This window comes from Schistocerca nitens, chromosome 8 (genome assembly GCF_023898315.1).
Source record: "Schistocerca nitens isolate TAMUIC-IGC-003100 chromosome 8, iqSchNite1.1, whole genome shotgun sequence".
In the NCBI taxonomy this organism is placed as follows: Eukaryota; Metazoa; Arthropoda; class Insecta; order Orthoptera; family Acrididae; genus Schistocerca; species Schistocerca nitens.
Genome location: NC_064621.1, coordinates 429,378,797 through 429,400,728, shown reverse-complemented (window position 1 = coordinate 429,400,728; position 21,932 = coordinate 429,378,797). Strand labels below are relative to the sequence as shown.

The 21,932-nt window shown below is 42.4% G+C and overlaps 1 protein-coding gene across 1 annotated transcript in view; it reads right to left on the bottom strand.

Moving 5' to 3' along the window:
* LOC126199112 (myrosinase 1-like) overlaps positions 1 to 21,932 on the bottom strand; it is a 225,047-nt gene that overhangs the window by 85,614 nt on the left and 117,501 nt on the right. The window contains exon 4 of the mRNA XM_049935868.1: positions 16,611 to 16,745. Coding sequence (XP_049791825.1) covers positions 16,611 to 16,745 — 135 coding nt within the window. The remainder of the gene's footprint in view (positions 1 to 16,610; positions 16,746 to 21,932) is intronic.

The window sequence follows — 21,932 nt, the reverse complement described above, 5'->3', positions numbered from 1 at the left end:
ATTCTGGGGACGTAGTGCAGACCGCCGGCTCCGGCTTTGGTGTATTGTTCCATCGTTGAATTTGGTCTATCGGATGTCAGGTAGCTTCAGCAAAATTATCATTAGTCATTCGTTGGACTGCCACTAGTCTGAGTTACCATCTTGTGAAGTGAATGTAACTCTTGGCTGCCTATCTCATCGCTCGCGGAAGTGTTTGTTGCCGGACCTTCTCAGCTCTTCCTGGAGCACCGTCTGGATCAATTGCTTTCTTCAATTAACTTTTGCTGTTTTATTTGCTGTTTTACAGCAAGTTTCAAATTTTTTTTATATTATTGCTGTTCCTGGCGTGTAAGGCCTTCAGCTGTGATTGTGGTCATTTGCCTTAAAATTCTAATTTGGGATTTGTATTTTAGCAGTAAACCTTAAAACCTTATTTACTGCCACTCCTGGCGTCTGATGCCGTCTGCTGTGTTTGTGGCGACTTGCTTTTAATATTTCAATACCTGTAATTTGTAAGTTGCAGCGAATTTTAAACTATTCTTAATTTATTGCCATTCCTAGCGTGTAAGGCCTTCAGTCCAGATCACAGTGGCTTGCTTTTAAAACATTATCTGTTGTATCTGTATTTAATGGTGATTTGCTAAATTGTAACTCACTGAAAACACGTAGCAGGACCTCTTTCATTGTCACCCGCGGCAACCTCGTAGCACAGCGATATTCGTCGACGATATTCTACGCCCCTTTTTGTTGTCTTTCATGCCAAGCCGTCATGGGCTTGTAATTCAGCAAGATAAAGCCCGCCCGCACTTCGCGAGATTTTCTACTGCTTGTGTTCGTGCTTGCCAAGATCGCTGGATCTCTCCCCGACTGAGAACATTTGGAGCACTATGAGCAGCGCCCTACAAGCATCTCTGGCTTTTGACAGTCTAATGTGCCACTCTGACAAAATTTGGCACGATATCCCTGGGGAGGACATCCATCAACTCTATAAATCAATGCGAAGCCGAATAAATGTTTGGATAAGGGCCAGAGGTGGACCAATACGTTGTTGACTTGCTCAATTTGTGAAGTTCTTTCTCTTGAATAGACCATCCAAATTTTCCGAAATTGTAATCATTTGTTTGGCTATAGATGTACATAACATCTACCGATTTCCGTCCCATTCGGATAATTCCTTCGTGATGTGTCATTCTTTAGTGTATTAATAATCATGTAATCTTCAATTCTAACGTATACTGAAGTATAGTACCACTAATACTGTGGACTGATGACTGAAAAGTATATAACAGAAAATGAGAGACAGAGACTATGTTCAGTTCAAGTCCCATAAATATGCAAACAATACAGACTCATGAAACTTCCTGGCAGATTACAATCCGGGACTTCTGCCTTTCGCAAACAAGTGATCTACCAACTGAGCTACGCAAGCACGACTCATGATCCATACTCATAGCTTTACTTCCGGCAGTACCTCATCTCCTAACTTCCAAATTTCACAGAAGTACTCCTGCGAAACTTACCGGGCTAGCACTGCTGGAAGAAAGGATATTGAAAAGACACGGCTGGAAGCGGTCTGAAAACATAGATTCATGTTCTGATAACATGTAGAACGCCTGTAGAATAAAAGGTTGAGTTTACGCTTATGCAGCTTGGAAACATTAAAGATGGTCACATGTCGTTTTTGTGGCCTTCAGTCGGAAGACTGCAGTTCTCCATGCTACTCAAGCTACTCTATCCTGTGCAAGCCTCTTCATCTTCAAATAACTACTTCGAGCTACATCCTTTTGAAACTGTTTACTGCATTCGTCTCTTGGTCCCCCTCTATAACTTTTACCCCCACACTTCCTTCCTAAACTGATGATCATTTGCTACCACGGAACGTAACCTATAAACCGTTTCCTTCTTTTAGTCAAGTTGTGTCACAAATTTCTTTTCTCCCCAATTCTGTTGAGCGCGCCTCATTAGTTACATAATCTAGCCATCTAATCTTCAGCATTCTACTGTACAATCGCGTTTCGAAAGCTTCCTCTTATTGCTTGTAATTTTTATTGTCCACGTTTCACTTCCATATAAGGCTACTCTACAAAATGGTTCAAATGGCTCTGAGCACTATGGGACTTAACATCTTAGGTCATCAGTCCCCTAGAACTTAGAACTACTTAAACCTAACTAACCTAAGGACATCACACACATCCATGCCCGAGGCAGGATTCGAACCTGCGACCGTAGCAGTCCCGCGGTTCCAGACTGAAGAGCCTAGAACCGCACGGCCACCGCGGCCGGCGGCTACTCTACAAACAAATGATTTCGGAAAAGACTTCCTAACAGTTAAGTCTACTCAATGTTAGCAAATTTCTCTTCTTCACAAACGCTTTTCTTGGCATTGCTAGTTCACATTTTTTATACTCTCTACTTCCTTCAGCATCAGTTATTTTACAGCCCAAATAGCAAAACTCATCTACTACTTTTGGTGTCTCGTTTCCTGATATAATACCTTCAGCATCGCCTGATTTATTTCTACTATTCTCCATTATCCGTGTTTTGTCCTTGTTAATGTTCATCCTATAGCCTCCTTTCAAGACACTGCTCATCCCATTCAGCTGTTTCCACGCCCTTTGCTACATCTGACAGAATTACGATTTCATCCGCAAAACTCAAAGTTTTTATTTTCTCTCCTGATCTTTAATTCATTCTCCAAACTTGTCTTTGGTTTCCTTAACTGCTTCGTCAGATGGTCACCTAACTGACATGAGCAAGGTCGAGGAATGGGATCGTCAGTAGATTTTTTGAAGCAACTATTTCAGTTACGTGATTTAGGGAAAGTTCGAAAAGCTAAACTCAGAATGGTTGCATCCGTGCTTGGAACAGACGCATGACGATTGCGAGTCCGTTGTCTCGACCACAGATCCACCTGTCTCTGTGCAAGCGACACAAACAGTTTTGCTGCGTGCGCTGCCGTCGGCTTTCATCTGGTGAAGCAACAGGACAGGACAAACTTCGGCTTTCAGCAGTCACCACGCGGAATAATCGGCTTTCAGTTGTCGTCATGCGGAATAATCCCATAATTTCATTTCTGGTATAACGCAGGCCATCCAACAGCACGCTCACTTTCGATTTCGTCCTCACAATGGGACACAGGAGTGGCCTAAAATCCCGCGTCAAATCTGCGGGAACTCCATCACGCAGTCGCCACGTGTGCGCTGTATAACGCGAGACGCATGGCTCTGTATTACCAGCTAATGGAGTTCCGTGGAAATATCAGTCAGCGCAGAGCTTCGACAATACAAAGCAGAACGCGATAAAGCCACCAGCAGTGGCGCTAACACACTCATGCCGTGCAAATTACTCTTGATGGGCAATGACTGAAACCTTGAAGACCAGCCTGTTACGTGATGTTTGCAGACTCACGAGGCACTCTTGATGTCACCGATGATCATCTCTATCACCTCCGCTTCCCGTCCAGTTCATAATTTTTGGTTATCCTAGGGAAGGGCGTAATATCCCGGAACGTACTGTATGTGTAGTCGGTAGTTCCAACAACGACATTACAAACTTATGAAGAAAGAGGACTTTCGTTCGTGAATCAGCTCATTATATAATGTCACCAGGGGCGGACTGATATGAAAATTACCGCAAAATCACTGAAAAAACAAGAGCACCTTATCGAAATCGGTAACAGACAACTTGAAAGTGGTTTAGAACCGAGATAGTTTGATTTTAGGGGATGTAGGGAGCTGTCACATTAAAAAAAGAAGATTAGCGATTTAGCAAAACAGTACGAACCATACACAGTTCAAAGATTTGGGGAAGGCTTTTAAGAACGTGGAGTGTAATAATATGTTTTACATACTTAAGTTGTGTGGTACCAAAAACAGAGAGGAGGATAACCCATTCTCTTTTTACGAGAAGTAGATCGCGAAATGCAGCAAGACGGGATAGCTGCCCCACTCCTTAAACAAATTTTTTTATCTTCTTTTTTCCTTTCTAGTTTACACGTAACGCAAGGCCTTCATCCTGTTCCTTCACGGGGTCGTATGTTAATTTTTGTATCTAGCAATGCTAATGGCAGAGTGGCCCGATGCCCTTCCTGTATAGGCCATCGCAGTTGCTGCATTCTCCAAATGCTGAACGGACTGCCAACTGAATGACTGAAACCATGTACTCTTCAAAATTCGGACCCGCTAATAACTGTTTTAGGATTAACACACCTCATATGAGAGGTAAAATTCCCCTATTTCAGAAAAATACATTTCCAGGTTTCAATACCTCAATCAGTAAAAACAGAGCCTTCATGGGTACACTTTGTTGCCTGTCTGTCTGCCTGTCTGTCTGTCTGTCCGACTATTAAAACCCTGTTTCTGGGATCGATAGATGTATAAAGTTCAAATTTATGTCACATACTAAGCGGCAGAAAGTCATTTCTGAAGGTACACTACTGGCCATTAAAATTGCAACACCAAGAAGATGATGTCCTACAGACGCGAAATTTAACCGACAGGAAGAAGATGCTGTGATATGCAAATGATTAGCTTTTCAGAGCATTCACACAAGGTTGGCGCCGGTGGCGACACCTACAACGTGCTGACATGCGGAAAGTTTCCAACCGATTTCTCATACACAAACAGCAGTTGACAGGCGTTGCCTGGTGAAATGTTGTTGTGATTCCTCTTGTAAGGAGGAGACATGCGTACCATTACGTCTCCGACTTTGATAAAGTCGGATTGTAGCCTATCGCGATTGCGGTTTATCGTATCGCGACATTGCTGCTCGCGTTGGTCGAGATCCAATGACTGTTAGCAGAATATGGAATCGGTGGGTTCAGGAGGGTAATATGTAACGTCGTGCTGGATCCCAACGGCCTCGTATCACTAGCAGTCGAAATGACAGGCATCTTATCCGCATGGCTGTAACGGATCGTGCAGCCACGTCTCGATCCCTGAGTCAACATATGGGGACGTTTGCAAGACAACAACCACCTGCACGAACAGTTCGACGACGTTTGCAGCAGCATGGACTATCAGCTCGGAGATCATGGCTACGGTTACCCTCGACGCTGCATCACAGACACGAGAGCCTGCGATGGTGTACTCAACGACGAACCTGGGTGCACGAATGACAAAACGTCATTTTTTCGGATGAATCCAGGTTCTGCGTACAGCATCATGATGGTCGCATCCGTGTTTCGCGACATCGCGGTGAAGGCACATTGGAAGCGTGTATTCGCCATCGCCATACTGGCGTATCACCCGGCGTGATGGTATGGGATGCCATTGGTTACGCGTCTCGGTCACCTCTTGTTCGCATTGACGGCACTTTGAACAGTGGACGTTACATTTCAGATGTGTTACGACCCGTGGCTCTATCCTCCATTCGATCCCTGCGAAACCCTACATTTCAGCAGGATAATGCACGACCGCATGTTGCAGGTCCTGTACGGGCATTTCTGGATACAGAAAATGTTCGACTGCTGCCCTGGCCAGCACATTCTCCAGATCTCCACCAATTGAAAACGTCTGGTCAATGGTGGCCGAGCAACTGGCTCGTCACAATACGCCAGTCACTACTCTTGATGAACTGTGGTATCGTGTTGAAGCCGCATGGGCAGATGTACCTGTACACGCCATCCAAGCTCTGTCTGATTCATTTCCCACGCGTATCAAAGCTGTCATTACGGCCAGAGGTGGTTGTTCTGGGTACTGATTTCTCAGGATGTTTGCACCCAAATTGCGTGAAAATGTAATCACATGTCAGTTCTAGTATAATATATCTGTCCAAGGAATATCCGTTTATCATCTGCATTTCTTCTTGGTGTAGCAATTTTAATGGCCAGTAGTGTATTTGTATGGAACGCAGCCATGTATGGAAATGAAACACAAACGATAACTGGTTTAGACAAGAAGAGAATAGAAGTTTTCGAAATGTACTGCTACAGAAGAATGCTGAAAATTAGATGGGTAGATCACGTAACTAATGAGGAGGTACTGAATAGAATTTGGGAGAAGAGGAATTTGTACCACAACTTGACTAGAAGAAGGGATCGGTTGGTAGGACATGTTCTGAGGCATCAAGGGATCACCAATTTAGTACTGGAGGGCAGCATGGAGGGTAAAAACCATAGAGTGAGACCAAGAGATGAATACACCAAGCAGATTCATAAGGATGTACGTTGCAGTTGTTACCTGGAGATGAAGAAACTTGCGCAGCGTAGAGAAGTATGGAGGGCTGCATCAGACCAGTCTCTGGACTGAAGACCACAACAACAACTAAGGTCTACGGTCCCTTGGTTGTGTAAAAAGTCGAAACTTCTACGTCAATGCAGTCAGTAGATACGGCCATTTATGTCACGTATTTTGATATTCACAAACTCACTCATCAAAACCTACAGGGTACTTTTCGTTGACCTAGCATCATGAAATTTGGTAAGAATCAAGGTTTGACGGTAAAACTAAAGGGGAAAAAATCCGAAACTTGTTAATTTGTAATTATAACACACGAAAAAATATTTTTGTCATCTGTTGTCCGAGTGTCTGTCAGTCTGTTAAGACTCCCTGTTTTCTCTGGAACGGTTGTTCGTATCAAGCTGAAATTTATGTCACCGGAGGTATATTGTACCCTTGCAGTGCAGAAACGATAAACTTTTAAGTTAATGCAACCAAAAGATATGGTCGTATATGTCACATATTTTGATATTCGCAAACTCTCTCAAAACATCCTATAGTGTACATGAAAATTGGCAAGAAGCAAGGTTTCACAGTACACGTAAATGAAAAAAAAAAACAGAAAATATCCAATTTGTAATTATATCACATGAAAATCATTTCTTTCGTCATTTTTTTCAGACTTCAAACTTAAAATCTGCTCGAAAGTCTTCCAATACCTGATAATAGGCATAAATCGTCGAGATCCTCCGTTCCCAGAATGGATTAATTGTCTGCATACATAATTAAGTTTGTACAGAACCTTCAGAGCGCGTATGCTAGTCGTACTTGGCCAATTTTTTTCTTTTTCCTAAGGTTTGACACTTCAATAATTATTCCTGTTCGGAATTATTGGTTCCATAATATTTGACCCTTAAAATATAATTATTTCAGAATTACAATGCTGCAGTTTTGTTGTTCCAGTTTTCCTGTTTACGAAATATATACGTGTACTCAAATAACGTGTTACTTAATGAAATGTTCCAATTAAAAAATGTAGCTCTCCAGAAAGTTGCTGGCGAGCTTTGAAATTTCCAGTGCACGTCAAAACTTCCCTCTCACGTAATATTACATACCATTTTTGACATTTTTTTAACTATACGGTTTATAGTTGAACCGAATTACTTCATCCTCTGATATATATTAGCAATTTTTTCTGTTTTTCATATTATTAACGAAGATGTAATTACTGAGAGTTTCACCATTTTGCAGCTCCTGTACTACGCACATCTCTATATAAGAGTAACGCGCAACGGAATAACAGTCTGCAGCGATTGTTCAACGTGTAAGCGTTGTCAATAGTTATTCGTGAAGTATAGTCATTATTTAAGTCATTCTGTTTGTCATTTTCTGTTAACCAGTCGTCATCCAGCATTAAAAGAGCAAAGTAATCGCGTTAATTACCTGTTTTGTCACTTATGAGTCATTTCTGTTTATCGTTAATCATTCAGTCATTGCAGGAAGAGTGAAGGTCGAAAACCAGCTAAAAAAAGTGGAATTTGTCTGATATTTCCCCTGCAAAAAAGAACGAGTTAAGCTTGGCAATTGATATGGTGCACCGCGCCTTCTGCGCCAACCTATTAAACAGAGTAATATTTGCACCCTACGCAACTTAAAACATCCTTCTGTAAAACCGCATCTCTAACGCCTCCATTCCCTTATTCTCTCGTTTTCTTACAGTCGATTATTCAGGCTTGCTTACGAATCTGTGCTCGTAACGTACATTATCAGAAATTCCTATGTTTAATAATAGTAGACTTCTCTTGGCCACGAATGCTCTCTTTGCCTTTGATAGTCTGCTTCTTAAACCCGCCTTGCTTTGTCCGTCGTATGTAATTTTGCTTCCAGGGTAGTAGAATTCCTTAACTAATTCTACTAAGTGGTCTCCAATTTTGATGTTAAATTTATCGCTAATTTTATTTCTGCTATTCCTCATTACTTACGTCTTTCTTTGGTTTAGTCTCATTTCATATTCCGTACTGTTTAGATTGTTTATGCCATTCAACGTGTCACATTCACTTAGCATAGCAATGCCATCAACAAGTCTTACCATTGATATACTTTCACCCCGTATTTTAATCCCATACTGACACGAAAAATCGTTTGGTTGCCACTTCTACTAATGATTTTAGAAATTTCAAAACATTATTATCTACCCCTTCTGCCTTATTTTATCTCAAGTTATCCTCAACTCTGTCATGTTCTAATAATGGGTCTCTTACGTCTTCCCAATCGACATTTCTTCTTCTATAGTGTAAGCTGAGAGTTCTTACCTCTCGTAGAGGCCGTTAGTATACTTTTCCATCCATCTAGTCTCTCACCTGTGATTAGCGATGGAAGCCTTTTGTACTGACGCCTTTGCTTCTAATTTCACGGAAAGATATTTTGAGTTTTCTATAAGCTGAAAATGTCTTCTCGACGTACATTTCCTTTCAGTTTTCTTCACTTCCTGTGCAACCTTTTCGCTTTAACTTCCTCGCACTTACCATTGATTTCATTCCTCACATACTGCTGTATTCCTTTCTCTTTCTGAACATATTTGTACTTCCTTGTTTCAACTATCAGGTGACTTATTCCTTCTATTACCGTAATTTCTTCGCAATTAGTTTTCTTGTGCCTATATTTGGCTGTACAGTTTTTGCTTTTCATTTTTTCAGGGATGCTCCTGCTTCTCCCATTGACCTGTCTACTGTAGCATTAGTTACAATAGTATCGATGGCCTCAGAAGACTCCAGATTGGACAATTTCCGGATAGTACTGTCTCTTACATTACTATTAAAGATGCAGTTTGTACTCTCCAATCAATTTCCGGTCTGTTGCCTCATGAGATAATCTGCATGAAACAGACGAAGCAAATATTTCCATCATTATAGTCCTAGATACAGACTTAAAATCTGTGTACGGACGTACCGTGCATAACTGCAGTGTTTCTAGGTCTATCGAGATTAATTGCATGTGTACAGATGACTCGATATAGATGTCTCACAGTTTCGGGAATTCTGATCTAAGTTTTTACTAGGTACCAGTAAAGTCGCCTGCCGCAACTGGCATAAGAAACTTTTAATGTGTGTTTTCGTATGTAAAAACACTGCGAAAACGTTGGAGTTGAAGTCTGCTTACGGTGACCATCCCGTCTGCCGTGATAGAAGGTAGACTCAGTGTCGAGAAGGACAGAGGAGAGTACGTTCGATAACGCAGTACGCCTTACCATGAAAAACACCGACTTAATAAATTATCAGAAACATTTCAGTCTCTTGAAATGTCATCCCAAAATTTTTTTATTTACCATTTGAGCACTAAGAAAAAAGTTAAAACCACGTAACTGACCGATATAGTGTCACTGAAGAACACGGTGCAAAAAGTTGAAGAGATTCCTTGCTTTTTAGTGATAAAAACTTTATAATCTGGGCAACCACAGCCACGATAAATCACGTTGAGAAATAAAACCGCTTCAGCTGTAAAATCCTTTCATTCTTAGGCATTATCTGTTTCACAGCATTTACAGCTGCATCTTCAAGTGTAAATTGGATTCAAGTCATGACATTCATAACAAATTATGGGAATTCCCAGCGCTCACAGACAGTCCCACGGAACACACTACGCGCAGTGACGCATAGGTCGTAAAAGTAATAAGATATGGTGGAGAACGCTCCGATAAAACCGAACGTCACCATACAGAGGTGAACACCCACTATGACACGCTATGTAGAAGACAGTCCACCCGCTAAAAACTTTTAATCGTCATAACAGCAGTGTGCCAAGGAAAATCGACTGCCCTGTATGGCTTCACTTTAGAATCAAAAACAGAAGCAGGCACCGTTGTGGCAAGTGCAACCCGGAGCATTCTGTAATCACAAGGCATCTGTAGTGAGACTGAATACCGTAATATCCAAACAGACCAAAACTAAACGCAAATTACATCTTTTTAAAAAACAGATAAAATTCGTTTGACATCTTTCTAAGAGAGAGTTTCCATCCCTTCCGCTCTTACTATGCAAGTGTAGGTCAACTGTGGTTTGAATCCAAAGAAATAGTATCGACGGCAATTGAGAGATAAATACCACATACATGAATAAGAGTTGTTGCTGATCCTCCATGGTACACAAAACGGGTCAGAATACTATTGCAGGAGCAACAAAAAAGCATGCCAAATTTAAAAGAAAGGCAAATTCCCAAGATTGGCGAAGTTTTACAGAAGGCTCAAAATTTAGCGCGTCCTTCAAGTCGAGATTCTTTTAATAGTTTCCAAAACTCTCTCTCGAAATCTGGCAGAAACCCAAAGAGACTCTGGTGATATGTATAGTACACCATCGGTTAGTCTCAATCAATACCTTCAATGCGCGATAGCAATTATGCTGTTAGTGATAATCGTACCACTAAAGTAGAGTTACTAAACAAGATTTTCCAAAATTCCTCCACAGAAAAAGACGAAGTAAATATTCTCGAATTCGAATCAAGAACAATTGCCAACATGAGTAACTTAGAAGGAGATAGTCTCTGTGTAGCGAAGCAGCTTAAAACAATGAAGACAATACCATTGGTTTAGATTATATACCAGTCCGGCTCCTTTCAGGGAATTACATTAGGAATTATATTAGGAAATGAGATACTTAAAGTAGTAGATGAATTTTGCTACTTGGCTAGCAAAAAACTGATGATGGTCGGAGTAGAAAGGATACAAAATGTAGACTGGCAATGGCACGAAAAGAGTTTCTGAAGAAGAGAAATTTGATAACATCGAGTATAATTTTAAATGTCATGAAGTCTTTTCTGAAATTATTTGTTTGGGTGGAAACATGGATGATAAATGGTTAGGCAAGAAGAGAATATAAGCTTTTCAAATGTGGCACTACAGGAGAATGCTTAAGATTAGATGGGTAATCACGTAACTAATGAGCAGGTACTGAATAGAACTGGGGAGAAAAGAAATCTAGAAGGAGGGATTGGTTGGTAGGACACATTCTGAGAAATCAAGGGATTGCCAATTTAGAAGTGGAGGGAAGCGTGGGGGGGGGGGGGGGGGGGTAAAAATCGTAGAGAAAAACCAAGAGATGAATACAGTCGGAAGAGGCTTGCAAAGGATAGAGTAGCATGGACAGCTGCATCAACGCAATCTTCGGACTGTAGTCCACAACAACAACATCACGTCAATTTGCAGTAGGATTTGGAAACATATACTGCACAAATATTATGATTTACCTCGAAGAAAACGAATTACTGAAAAATAATCAACACGGGTTCAGAAAATATGGTTCTTATGAAACACAATTACCTCTTTATTTTCACTAAGTAATGAGTAAGTACAGGGGACGTCAGACTGATCCCATATTTTTAGATTTCCAGAAGGGTTTTGGCACAGTTCCTGACAAGCGTCTTCCACTCAAATTGCTTGCCTATGGTGTGTCATCTCAGTTATGTGAATGGTTTCGTGATTTCCTGTTAGAAAGATGACAGTTTGTAATAACTGACGAAAAGTCATTGAGTAAAACCGAAGTAACTTCTGGCGTTCTCCAAGGAAGTGTTGTAGGAACTCTGCTGTTCCTGATATACATGAACGACACATGAGACAATCTGCACAGCCGTCTTAGATTGTCTGGAGATGATGTAAAATTATCAGATGAGCAAAACCAATTGCAAAATGATTTAGACAAGATATCTGTATGTTACGAAAAGTAGCAGTTTACTCCAAACAATAGAAAGTGTTAAGTCTGATTCGCATGAGTACTAAAAAGAGATCCGCTAAATTTCGATACACAATAAATCACACAAATCTAAAGGCTGTAAATTACTTAGGGCTTACAATTACAAGTAACTTAAAGTGAAACGATCACAAAGATAACGTTGTGGGTGAAGCAAAGCAAAGACTGCGATTTATAGGCAGAACTTTTAGAAATTGAAACAGGTCTACTGAAGAAACTGTATACACCATGCATTTCCGCTCTCTCCGGAGTATTGCTCTGCGGTTTGGGGATCCGCATCAGATAGGACCGACGGTGGACATCGAAAAAGTTCAATTAAGGACATCTGGTTTTGTATTATAGCGAAATAGGAGAAAGAGTGCCACGTACATTATACGTGAATTGCGGTGGTAATCATTAAAACAAAGGCGTTTGTCGTTGCGGCAGGGACTTCTCCTGAAATTTCAATAACCAACTTTCTCCTCTTATTGTGAAAATATTCTGTCGGCGCCAACCTACATAGGGCAAAATGATCATCATGATAAAATATGAGGATAAATAGATTTAAGTGCTCGTTTCTCCTGCGCGCCATTCGAGAATGGAACTGTAGAGAAATATATTGAGGGTGGTTCGATGAACCCTCTGCCAGGCACTTAATTGTGAATCGCAGAATAATCATGTAGTTGTAGATGTAGATTTCTCAACATTTTTTGTGATATCCAAATTTAATGTGTAAATTAATTATTTATTTTGTTTTGATTGTTTTATTCTTCCACGTAAAACGCTAACACTAAAACAGCAAAAATTATTTCTACTGATCAGCTGAGTCGATGCAGAAGTTTTCCGTGAATTACGGAAAACGTATTTCCTAAGTTCATGAACTTCTTGAGAGCAGCAACATTTGCTCTAAGTGTAGTCACTGATTTTGGTGATCAAAGTATTAGAAACCTAACTTTCTTTGCATACTTTGATTCCTTGACTTCACATTAATTTTTTTTTTGACAATTTCATTCACGGACACAAAGTATTTATTGCACAAAAACAGGCTGTAAGAGTAACACCTGGTGTGTATCCTGTTTAAAACAACTGTTTAAAAAATAGGCATACTAACAAGAGGCTCACAATAATTTCATTCTCGTATGAAGTTTGTTGTGAAAAATCAACCACAGTTTGAACAGAATTGTAGCAATCATAAATACAACATTAGGAACAAAAATAGATTGCTCTACACACAACTCAGCCTTAAGCCTGCACAGAAAGCAGCGAAGTAAGCAGTCAGAAAAACATATCTTTATCTCCTTCCTGAATTAAAGGTGCCGGCAGATAGCAGAAATTATAAAAACAAACTGAGCTCACACCGGCTTGACAACTCTGTATACTCTATAGACAAATTTCAAAGCACACAGTATGTACGGGGTGGGTTAAGTTTATCAAATTTTTGTCCGCAGCTCGTGGTCGTGCGGTAGCGTTCTCGCTTCCCACGCCCGGGTTCCCGGGTTCGATTCCCGGCGGGGTTAGAGATTTTCTCTGCCTCGTGATGACTGGGTGTTGTGTGATGTCCTTGGGTTAGTTAGGTTTAAGTAGTTCTAAGTTCTAGGGGACTGATGACCATAGATGTTAAGTCCCATAGTGCTCAGAGCCATTTGAACCATTTATCAAATTTTTGCTGTATTGGGCAAGTGCTTCAGTTCGTAGCGTTTTTCTATAAGTTTAATACAAACAACAAATACACAGAACAGAGACATTAGTTATCAATAACAAATTCTCTTTCACTATTTACAACAGTCTCCCAGCGCTGAGGCAACTTTTCATTCAGCGACTCTAAAAATCACATGGTTTTGAGGCAAAGAACTCGTCGAGCCATGTTCAGAGAGAATTTTCATCCGGATAGCAAGTTCCTTGAAGGCTGTTCGATAGAGAGCGAAAAGGATGAAAATCTTAGGGCGCAAGAGCTGGTGAATACGGTGAGTGCAAAATGATTTCCCAACCCAACTCCTGTATAGTGTTTTCCGTCAGTCTAGCAGAATACCAGCGGGCGTTATCTTAGAAGAGCATCACATCACGCAGTCTTCAGCCGGCCGCTGTGGCCGAGCGGTTCCAGGCGCTTCAGTCCGGAACCGCGCTGCTGCTACGGTCGCTGGTTCGAATCCTGCCTCGGGCATGGATGTGTGTGATGTCCTTGGGTTAGCTAGGTTTAAGTACCGGTAGTTCATGTCTAGGGGACTGATGACCTGAGATGTTGAGTCCCATAGTGCTTACAGCCATTTGAACCATCACGCAGTCTTCCTGGTTGTTGTTCTTGGATCGCCTCTCCAGGACTTCTCAACTGTTGACAATAATCGTCAGCAGTGACGGTTACACCTCGGGGAGGCAATTCGTAGTACACCACACAGCCGCTGTTCCACCAGCTGCATCACATTATCTTTTGTGGTCGCGTGCAGGTCTTCGTAGAGGAAGTGGTTGCTTTGTTTGGGCTCAGCCATTCCTTTCTTTCCCTTATGCTACCATAAAGACAACGTTTCTCGTCACCAGTAACGATGCAGGATAGGAATGGTCGCTATTATTTACGAGCTAACTGATGACAAGCAAGCAGAGATGCGCATATGGCGACCCGCAGATTTTTTGTGATTTTAGCTGGGATCATCTGGTACCGTTATTTTGTACATTCCTCATTGCATGTAAACGTCGCACGATGGTGGAATGATCACAGTTCATCATATTTGCCAGTTTTCGAATACAATGACGTCGATCATTGTGGATTAATGCATAAAACGATCCCGAGCGGTCTAAGGCGCTGCAGTCATGGACTGTGCGGCTGGTCCAGGCGGAGGTTCGAGTCCTCCCACGGGTATGGGTGTGTGTGTTTGTCCTTAGGATAATTTAGGTTAAATAGTGTGTAGGCTTAGGGACTGATGACCTTAGCAGTTAAGTCCCATAAGATTTCACACACATTTGAACATTTTTTGAATATAAAACGATCTTCATCAAGCCCCGAAGCTCTTCCTGAATGTACAGGGACACTAATGTCGAAACGTTCCTCCTTAAGACGATAAACCATTTCCTTGCCATGCTCTATCCAGTGGCATTATCCCCATACGCGGCACAAATGTTTCTGGGTGTCTCACCTGCTGTCAACCCTCTAATAAACTCAGACGACTATGTCGGAAATGTTCAGATTTCTCCATTTGACACTCCATTTTCTAGCGCCCACAGTCCCGGTCACTATCTCCAAATGACTATATGTAAACTCAGACAGCTACAGTTAACTACAAATAAAAATGACAATCGATAAATAAACTCACAGCAACCGGAATACTAACACGCATAACAAAAACACTATTAACTTATACACCAATCTAATATACGAGGGTTGGAACATCAATAATGGCAACTGTTTATTTACAGTTGGTGCAAAATAGATACCTGGCCTTCAAAGAAGTCACCAGCATTGTGTGAAACCCGTTGCCAGCGATGTGGAAGTCGTAGGATACTCTTAGCAGTGCCAGTTGTGTTGACAGTTCGAGCGGAGTTGTCTGTTGACCGACGAATTTGTAGCAGTTCTGAAGCGAATGCCGTGAAGTGTTTCCTTCAGTTTAGAAATCGAGTTGAACTCACGCGGGCTTAAGTCAGGGGAGCGCAGTAGGTGGTATAGTACTTAGCAGCCCCATCAGTCAAACAAATCAGTAACAGCTTGCACTGTACGTGCTTGAGCATTGTCCTGCAAAATGATGGTCAGGTCCTGCAGAAAGTGTCATCGCCTCTGTCTCTATGCTGGTCGTAGGTTGTGTTCCAAAAATGAACAGCATAGAGAGAGAAGTGATGACACTTTCTGCAGGTCTTGACCATCATTTTGCAGGACAATGCTCAAGCACGTACAGCGCAAGCTGTTACTGATTTGTTTGACTGTTCTGCGCCGCTCGAACTGTCAACACAACTGGCACTGCTAAGAGTATCCTACGTCTTCCACATCTCTGGCAACGGGTTGTACACAATGCTGGTGACTACTTTGAAGGCCAGTAAAACTTTGAAACACATATCTATTTTGTACGAGCTGAAAATAAAGTTCCAACCACCGTATTAAAATTTTTACAAATCCCCTTATGTAAATGACCAGCATGTAGCCATGTTTTCACAAAAAAAATATGTGTCGTACTTGTAAACCTACTGTCTTGTTGTACTTCGTATATAAAAAATGTTGCCGCGAATATAATTCACGGAACGTGTAAGAAACTAATTAGTCTTGTTACTTGAGAAGATTGTTGAAAAACTAAAGGATTGATCGAATAAAGACTGGAGACTTCCTCTATTGCCTCAACAAGAAAAAAATGTCTAATAAAGATGCCCAGACAAATATATGTGTGGTGTCTATTCTTTCAGAAGTGTCCGAGAAAACAGACATCACACGTATAATTCACACGTATAATTGTGTGGATGCGCCTCGACAGGGGTACGACTATTTCATTGCGAATGCATACCATCGTTGTTCTCCTTCTGGGAATACAGTGGGGCTGCAAGCAACGGCGCTGATAGGCGGCATCACCTCCATGGTGAGCAGCACTTGGGAATTTGGGTCGGACAGGAAGTGTGTCGGGATGACCGAGGCTGTCAAGGCGACCGTTAGCGAGAAGCGGAGCATCTGTGTTGGAGTCCGGTCACAAATTTGCAAGCGCAGCTATTGAATAGTTTCAATGCCCAAAGCAGCTAAGGCATATAAATTTCCCTTTAGTTTAGGATGCCTGGACCGGCAGGTACTCACCATGGGCTGGATGCCATGTGCTAACAGCTCGTCGATGACTTTGTTGTAGTAGTCGATGCCCGCCTGGTTGACCCGGTCCACACCGCCATCCGGCAGGATCCGCGGCCACGATATCGAGAACCGGTACACGTCCACCTGCAAAAGATCATCTTGTGAAACAGTTAAAATTAAGGATCAACTTACAGTAGTGACTCATCTGTCTAGGTCATCATCCTGCTGATCATAGTACGTCGTCTAACCTAAATCATTTCTCTCCTGTATATACACTCCTGGAAATTGAAATAAGAACACCGTGAATTCATTGTCCCAGGAAGGGGAAACTTTATTGACACATTCCTGGGGTCAGATACATCACATGATCACACTGACAGAACCACAGGCACATAGACACAGGCAACAGAGCATGCACAATGTCGGCACTAGTACAGTGTATATCCACCTTTCGCAGCAATGCAGGCTGCTATTCTCCCATGGAGACGATCGTAGAGATGCTGGATGTAGTCCTGTGGAACGGCTTGCCATGCCATTTCCACCTGGCGCCTCAGTTGGACCAGCGTTCGTGCTGGACGTGCAGACCGCGTGAGACGACGCTTCATCCAGTCCCAAACATGCTCAATGGGGGACAGATCCGGAGATCTTGCTGGCCAGGGTAGTTGACTTACACCTTCTAGAGCACGTTGGGTGGCACGGGATACATGCGGACGTGCATTGTCCTGTTGGAACAGCAAGTTCCCTTGCCGGTCTAGGAATGGTAGAACGATGGGTTCGATTTCGGTTTGGATGTACCGTGCACTATTCAGTGTCCCCTCGACGATCAGCAGTGGTGTACGGCCAGTGTAGGAGATCGCTCCCCACACCATGATGCCGGGTGTTGGCCCTGTGTGCCTCGGTCGTATGCAGTCCTGATTGTGGCGCTCACCTGCACGGCGCCAAACACGCGTACGACCATCATTGGCACCAAGGCAGAAGCGACTCTCATCGCTGAAGACGACACGTCTCCATTCGTCCCTCCATTCACGCCTGTCGCGACACCACTGGAAGCGGGCTGCACGATGTTGGGGCGTGAGCGGAAGACGGCCTAACGGTGTGCGGGACCGTAGCCCAGCTTCATGGAGACGGTTGCGAATGGTCCTCGCCGATACCCCAGGAGCAACAGTGTCCCTAATTTGCTGGGAAGTGGCGGTGCGGTCCCCTACGGCACTGCGTAGGATCCTACGGTCTTGGCGTGCATCCGTGCGTCGCTGCGGTCCGGTCCCAGGTCGACGGGCACGTGCACCTTCCGCCGACCACTGGCGACAACATCGATGTACTGTGGAGACCTCACGCCCCACGTGTTGAGCAATTCGGCGGTACGTCCACCCGGCCTCCCGCATGCCCACTATACGCCCTCGCTCAAAGTCCGTCAACTGCACATACGGTTCACGTCCACGCTGTCGCGGCATGCTACCAGTGTTAAAGACTGCGATGGAGCTCCGTATGCCACGGCAAACTGGCTGACACTGACGGCGGCGGTGCACAAATGCTGCGCAGCTAGCGCCATTCGACGGCCAACACCGCGGTTCCTGGTGTGTCCGCTGTGCCGTGCGTGTGATCATTGCTTGTACAGCCCTCTCGCAGTGTCCGGAGCAAGTATGGTGGGTCTGACACACCGGTGTCAATGTGTTCTTTTTTCCATTTCCAGGAGTGTAATTTAGTGACCTTTAACGGATAAACTTTTAAGCCTTCATCGAAAACTGACCTTCTAGCGTAACGTCTTCGGCCCGTTGCCTGGTAACTACAGATTAGGCATCCAGCTAAAGGGCAGCAATGCAGCGCCTCGCAAGGGTAAAGGATTGCGCATGAGCCAGGGTAGAGACGTTGGTTAAGCGTCCGGTGCAATACTGCAACTTGCGGGCGACATTTTGCTGACGGCTCCGTGTAACGGCCGAGGGACTGGCTTCGGTAGTTGGAGCCGCACGAAGTGTCGGGGTGGTTGTGATGACCGTTAACGGAGCGGCCACACTGTTGGAAATGGCTGTTTGCTTCCTACTTGGGCAGTTGCGAGGCGCGGATTGGAGTCCGAGACCCAGAATATGCTGCATTACCTGGTGGAAAGGGCACCTGCAGTCCGTTTTAACTTGACCCAGAAACATTGTGGAAACTGCGTTGAGCGTCTACATTACGGCCATCAGGTGTCAGGGGCGGCGGAGGGATTCTGGAAAATCCCTGTGTTCTGCCGAGATGTTCCGCCATCTTGGTTATCAAGCCACATTGCACTGTAACATTGTGTGGTTTCGACCCGTGTGGGGTCCTGTTTATGCTCTGTTCTTGTAGTAAGCAAGTGTGTTATTTCTTATTAAAATTTTGTAAAGTTCTGCCTCACGTTTCGGGGAGGGCTGTCATGTCAGTATACGTGCAGTAGCGGTCATTTTCCGTATGTAATCTATCTTCTTTGTGTTTATGACCTATACAAAAATGCGTGAGGCCGGTTGCACTGACTGGAGGGCTGTTCACTTTTATTATGACTTGGCTTTCAATTAGTTCTGTGCCACTTTTGCGTTAACTGTTATTTTTATTTTAATTCTTGTGGCATCTCGCGGTAGTGGACGTTTGACGATTGCTCCTTCCGCGTATTCTTTCTTTTTTGTTTTACTGTCTGAAGACTAAATATTTAGTCAGCACTGTGTATTTTAAATTCAAGTTTGCTGTTGAATTAGTTTTTAAAAGCTTAGGGGCTTTCGGTGTGTTACAGATAGCCACTTACTGTTTATGGAACAACATTGTAAATCATTTAAAATCTTAAAAGACAGCCCATTTGATTTCCTTGTATCCTAAACGTTTCTGTTCAAGAGCTGTTTCCTAAGTTTTGTTAAATAATTTGAACAGTAGTTGTCCACCTGAGATGGACGGTTAAATACTGATGTTTCTTTCGTTTTGCTGATTTAATTTAACTGTTGTCACAGCTAGTTGCTAAATGGTATTCTTTCAAATTTTGCTTATCCTGGGTGCCTACAAAGGGGAGCTGCTAACTGTAACTGTTTTAAAACAGTATTAGTGAACAGTTGTGTTTTAATACGGATAATAGCTACAATTTTTTCATATTTTCTTTCCAGTGCCCTCGTTATTCTGAGTGCTTAGCAGAGCGGAAAAGTTAATAAGGTGTAAATCGTTTTTCTAAACCGAGCGCCTGGAATATTAAGAGGACTAAAACTTCTAGTTGCTTTTGCTGTTTTATTGTTAAAAAATAACTGAAATTGTATCAGTTTATTTGATCTTTCACCTTACCACTCACCAACCTAGGTCCCGACCGTTTCAAAACTCATCAATTCGGGCTGTGATTCTGTTATTCTCTCCGGAAGATTCTCTGCTTGGTAACTTGCATCTGTATGGTTGCCAGTGACTAATCTGAACGCCCGTCTCTAGCTGGCATTTCTCCTCAGCCAGCATACCTGGGGTCGCTGATCGATTGAAGGTTTCAACTTTCCAGCAGCCACTAACATTTTCGGCTTAGTATAAGTCAGTAGCGCAATCGTACATCTTCGCTCTTTTGAACGTTTTCTTATTGTCACTCACATGTCTGGGCACTAAGAAGCAATATTTAGTGGTGGACACTTATGAATTTCATAATATTTTTATGCCTTTGTCGAAAATAATGACAAATCGTAATATGATATCTAAATAGACTCATAGTACGTACATATAAGCCTTTAGCGATTCCCAAACTAACGCTGGACTTTACTGCCCTTACATCAGTGCTCTGCAAAATTAGAATCTGAGCAAACTATATGTAATTTCCTGTATACTTCATCTTATATTCCATTTTCTTGTTTACCCTATCGGTTTTTATTGAATTTTCTCATTTTGAAAAGACCGAAGGAGCGATCTGTTTTACTTGCTAAAAACATACAACAGCCTAGATCACATAAATATTTCTTTAGTTAAGACAACCGATTTCAACAGACTTTGGTGTCATCCTGAGGCCTTAAAAAATCTTTTGTTGTGAAACGTGTTCATTTTACGTTCGACTTCACATGGCAACTTTATGTGAGGTCCAACGTAAAACGAACACTTTTCACAAAAAAAAAAAAAAATATTTTTTAAGACCTGAAGACAACAGCAAAGCCTCTCGAAATCGATTGTCTTAAATAACGAAATATTTATACGATCTAGGGTGTTGTCCGCTTTTAGGCCAATGCTTTTGTGATACTCAGCAGAATCAAGTCGCCATGTCTCATGTGAGCTGCTACCTGGTCAGCTATCTGATTGACAGTGAACGAACATTATAGACTATACACCACTTTCTTCTTTCTTAGTCTGACTATAAGAAAGTTTAATAGTAATTCTATTCACGAACGGTAATACTCAGACGTTCATGCCTCTTGTACTGTGAGCTACGTGGCGTCGCACGAATTCTTACTCGTAGCCGCAGCTGGGATACGCGCGCTGTTATAGGCTGCTTCCTCAGTGAGCGACGGAAGTGACCCACAGTAAACAGCTGCTTTAGGGGACAAAACTCTACCGCAGTACAGCTACGGTCGGAATTGTCCTAGGTTGGCGACATCCGTGCCGTTGCTTGACGTCCGCTATAACCGGTGGCATTAGAATTCAAACGTGTTAGAATCTTATCGCTACACCATCCACTACAGTGATAGCGACAGCTACGGGTCTTCTCAACGAAGCGCTGGAATATACGCACAGTCTGCTACGAAATACTTACACTATTTACGCAAACTACTTGATGAAAAGACTTGATTCTTTCGTGTCTTGTAGCCTGATATCTTCGCTCAATAAAGTACTGAACCTTTTTCGTTGTTCGTCGTAGACAATGTGCTGCACGAAACTACTTAAATGACTGCACTAAATTTTTAAAAGTTTGTAGAGGTGAAAATGCATTGTGTAGGCTTTGCGTATAGTTCATTTTAGGTCATACATTTCAGAGTATGAAATGTAGCCAACTTGCGTTTAGCCCACAATACAAATTTCACGACGGATCCCTCTTCTAATCAACTAGGAAGCGTCTAGGAAGCGTTTCTCGAAGAACCACATTCTCACCTTTTCTACACTTTAGAGAACTGTCTTAATAAGGATTTCCAGCTTAAATTTGATCCACAAGACAGGGTTAAATATGTCACAACTCCAATATGAATAACAATCTATAAAAGTCTCTTACTGGTTCCTTTGAAATTCTGCTGATAATCTTCACAAATATAAAAATAGGATACAGACAAAAACCCAGCTAAAACTCGCACCAAAACATGGAAATAAATTAAGTTTATCGGATTCAGCTGTGTCACACACAAGTATCTCTCTCATAAAATATTTATTTATGCATTTATTTCACCT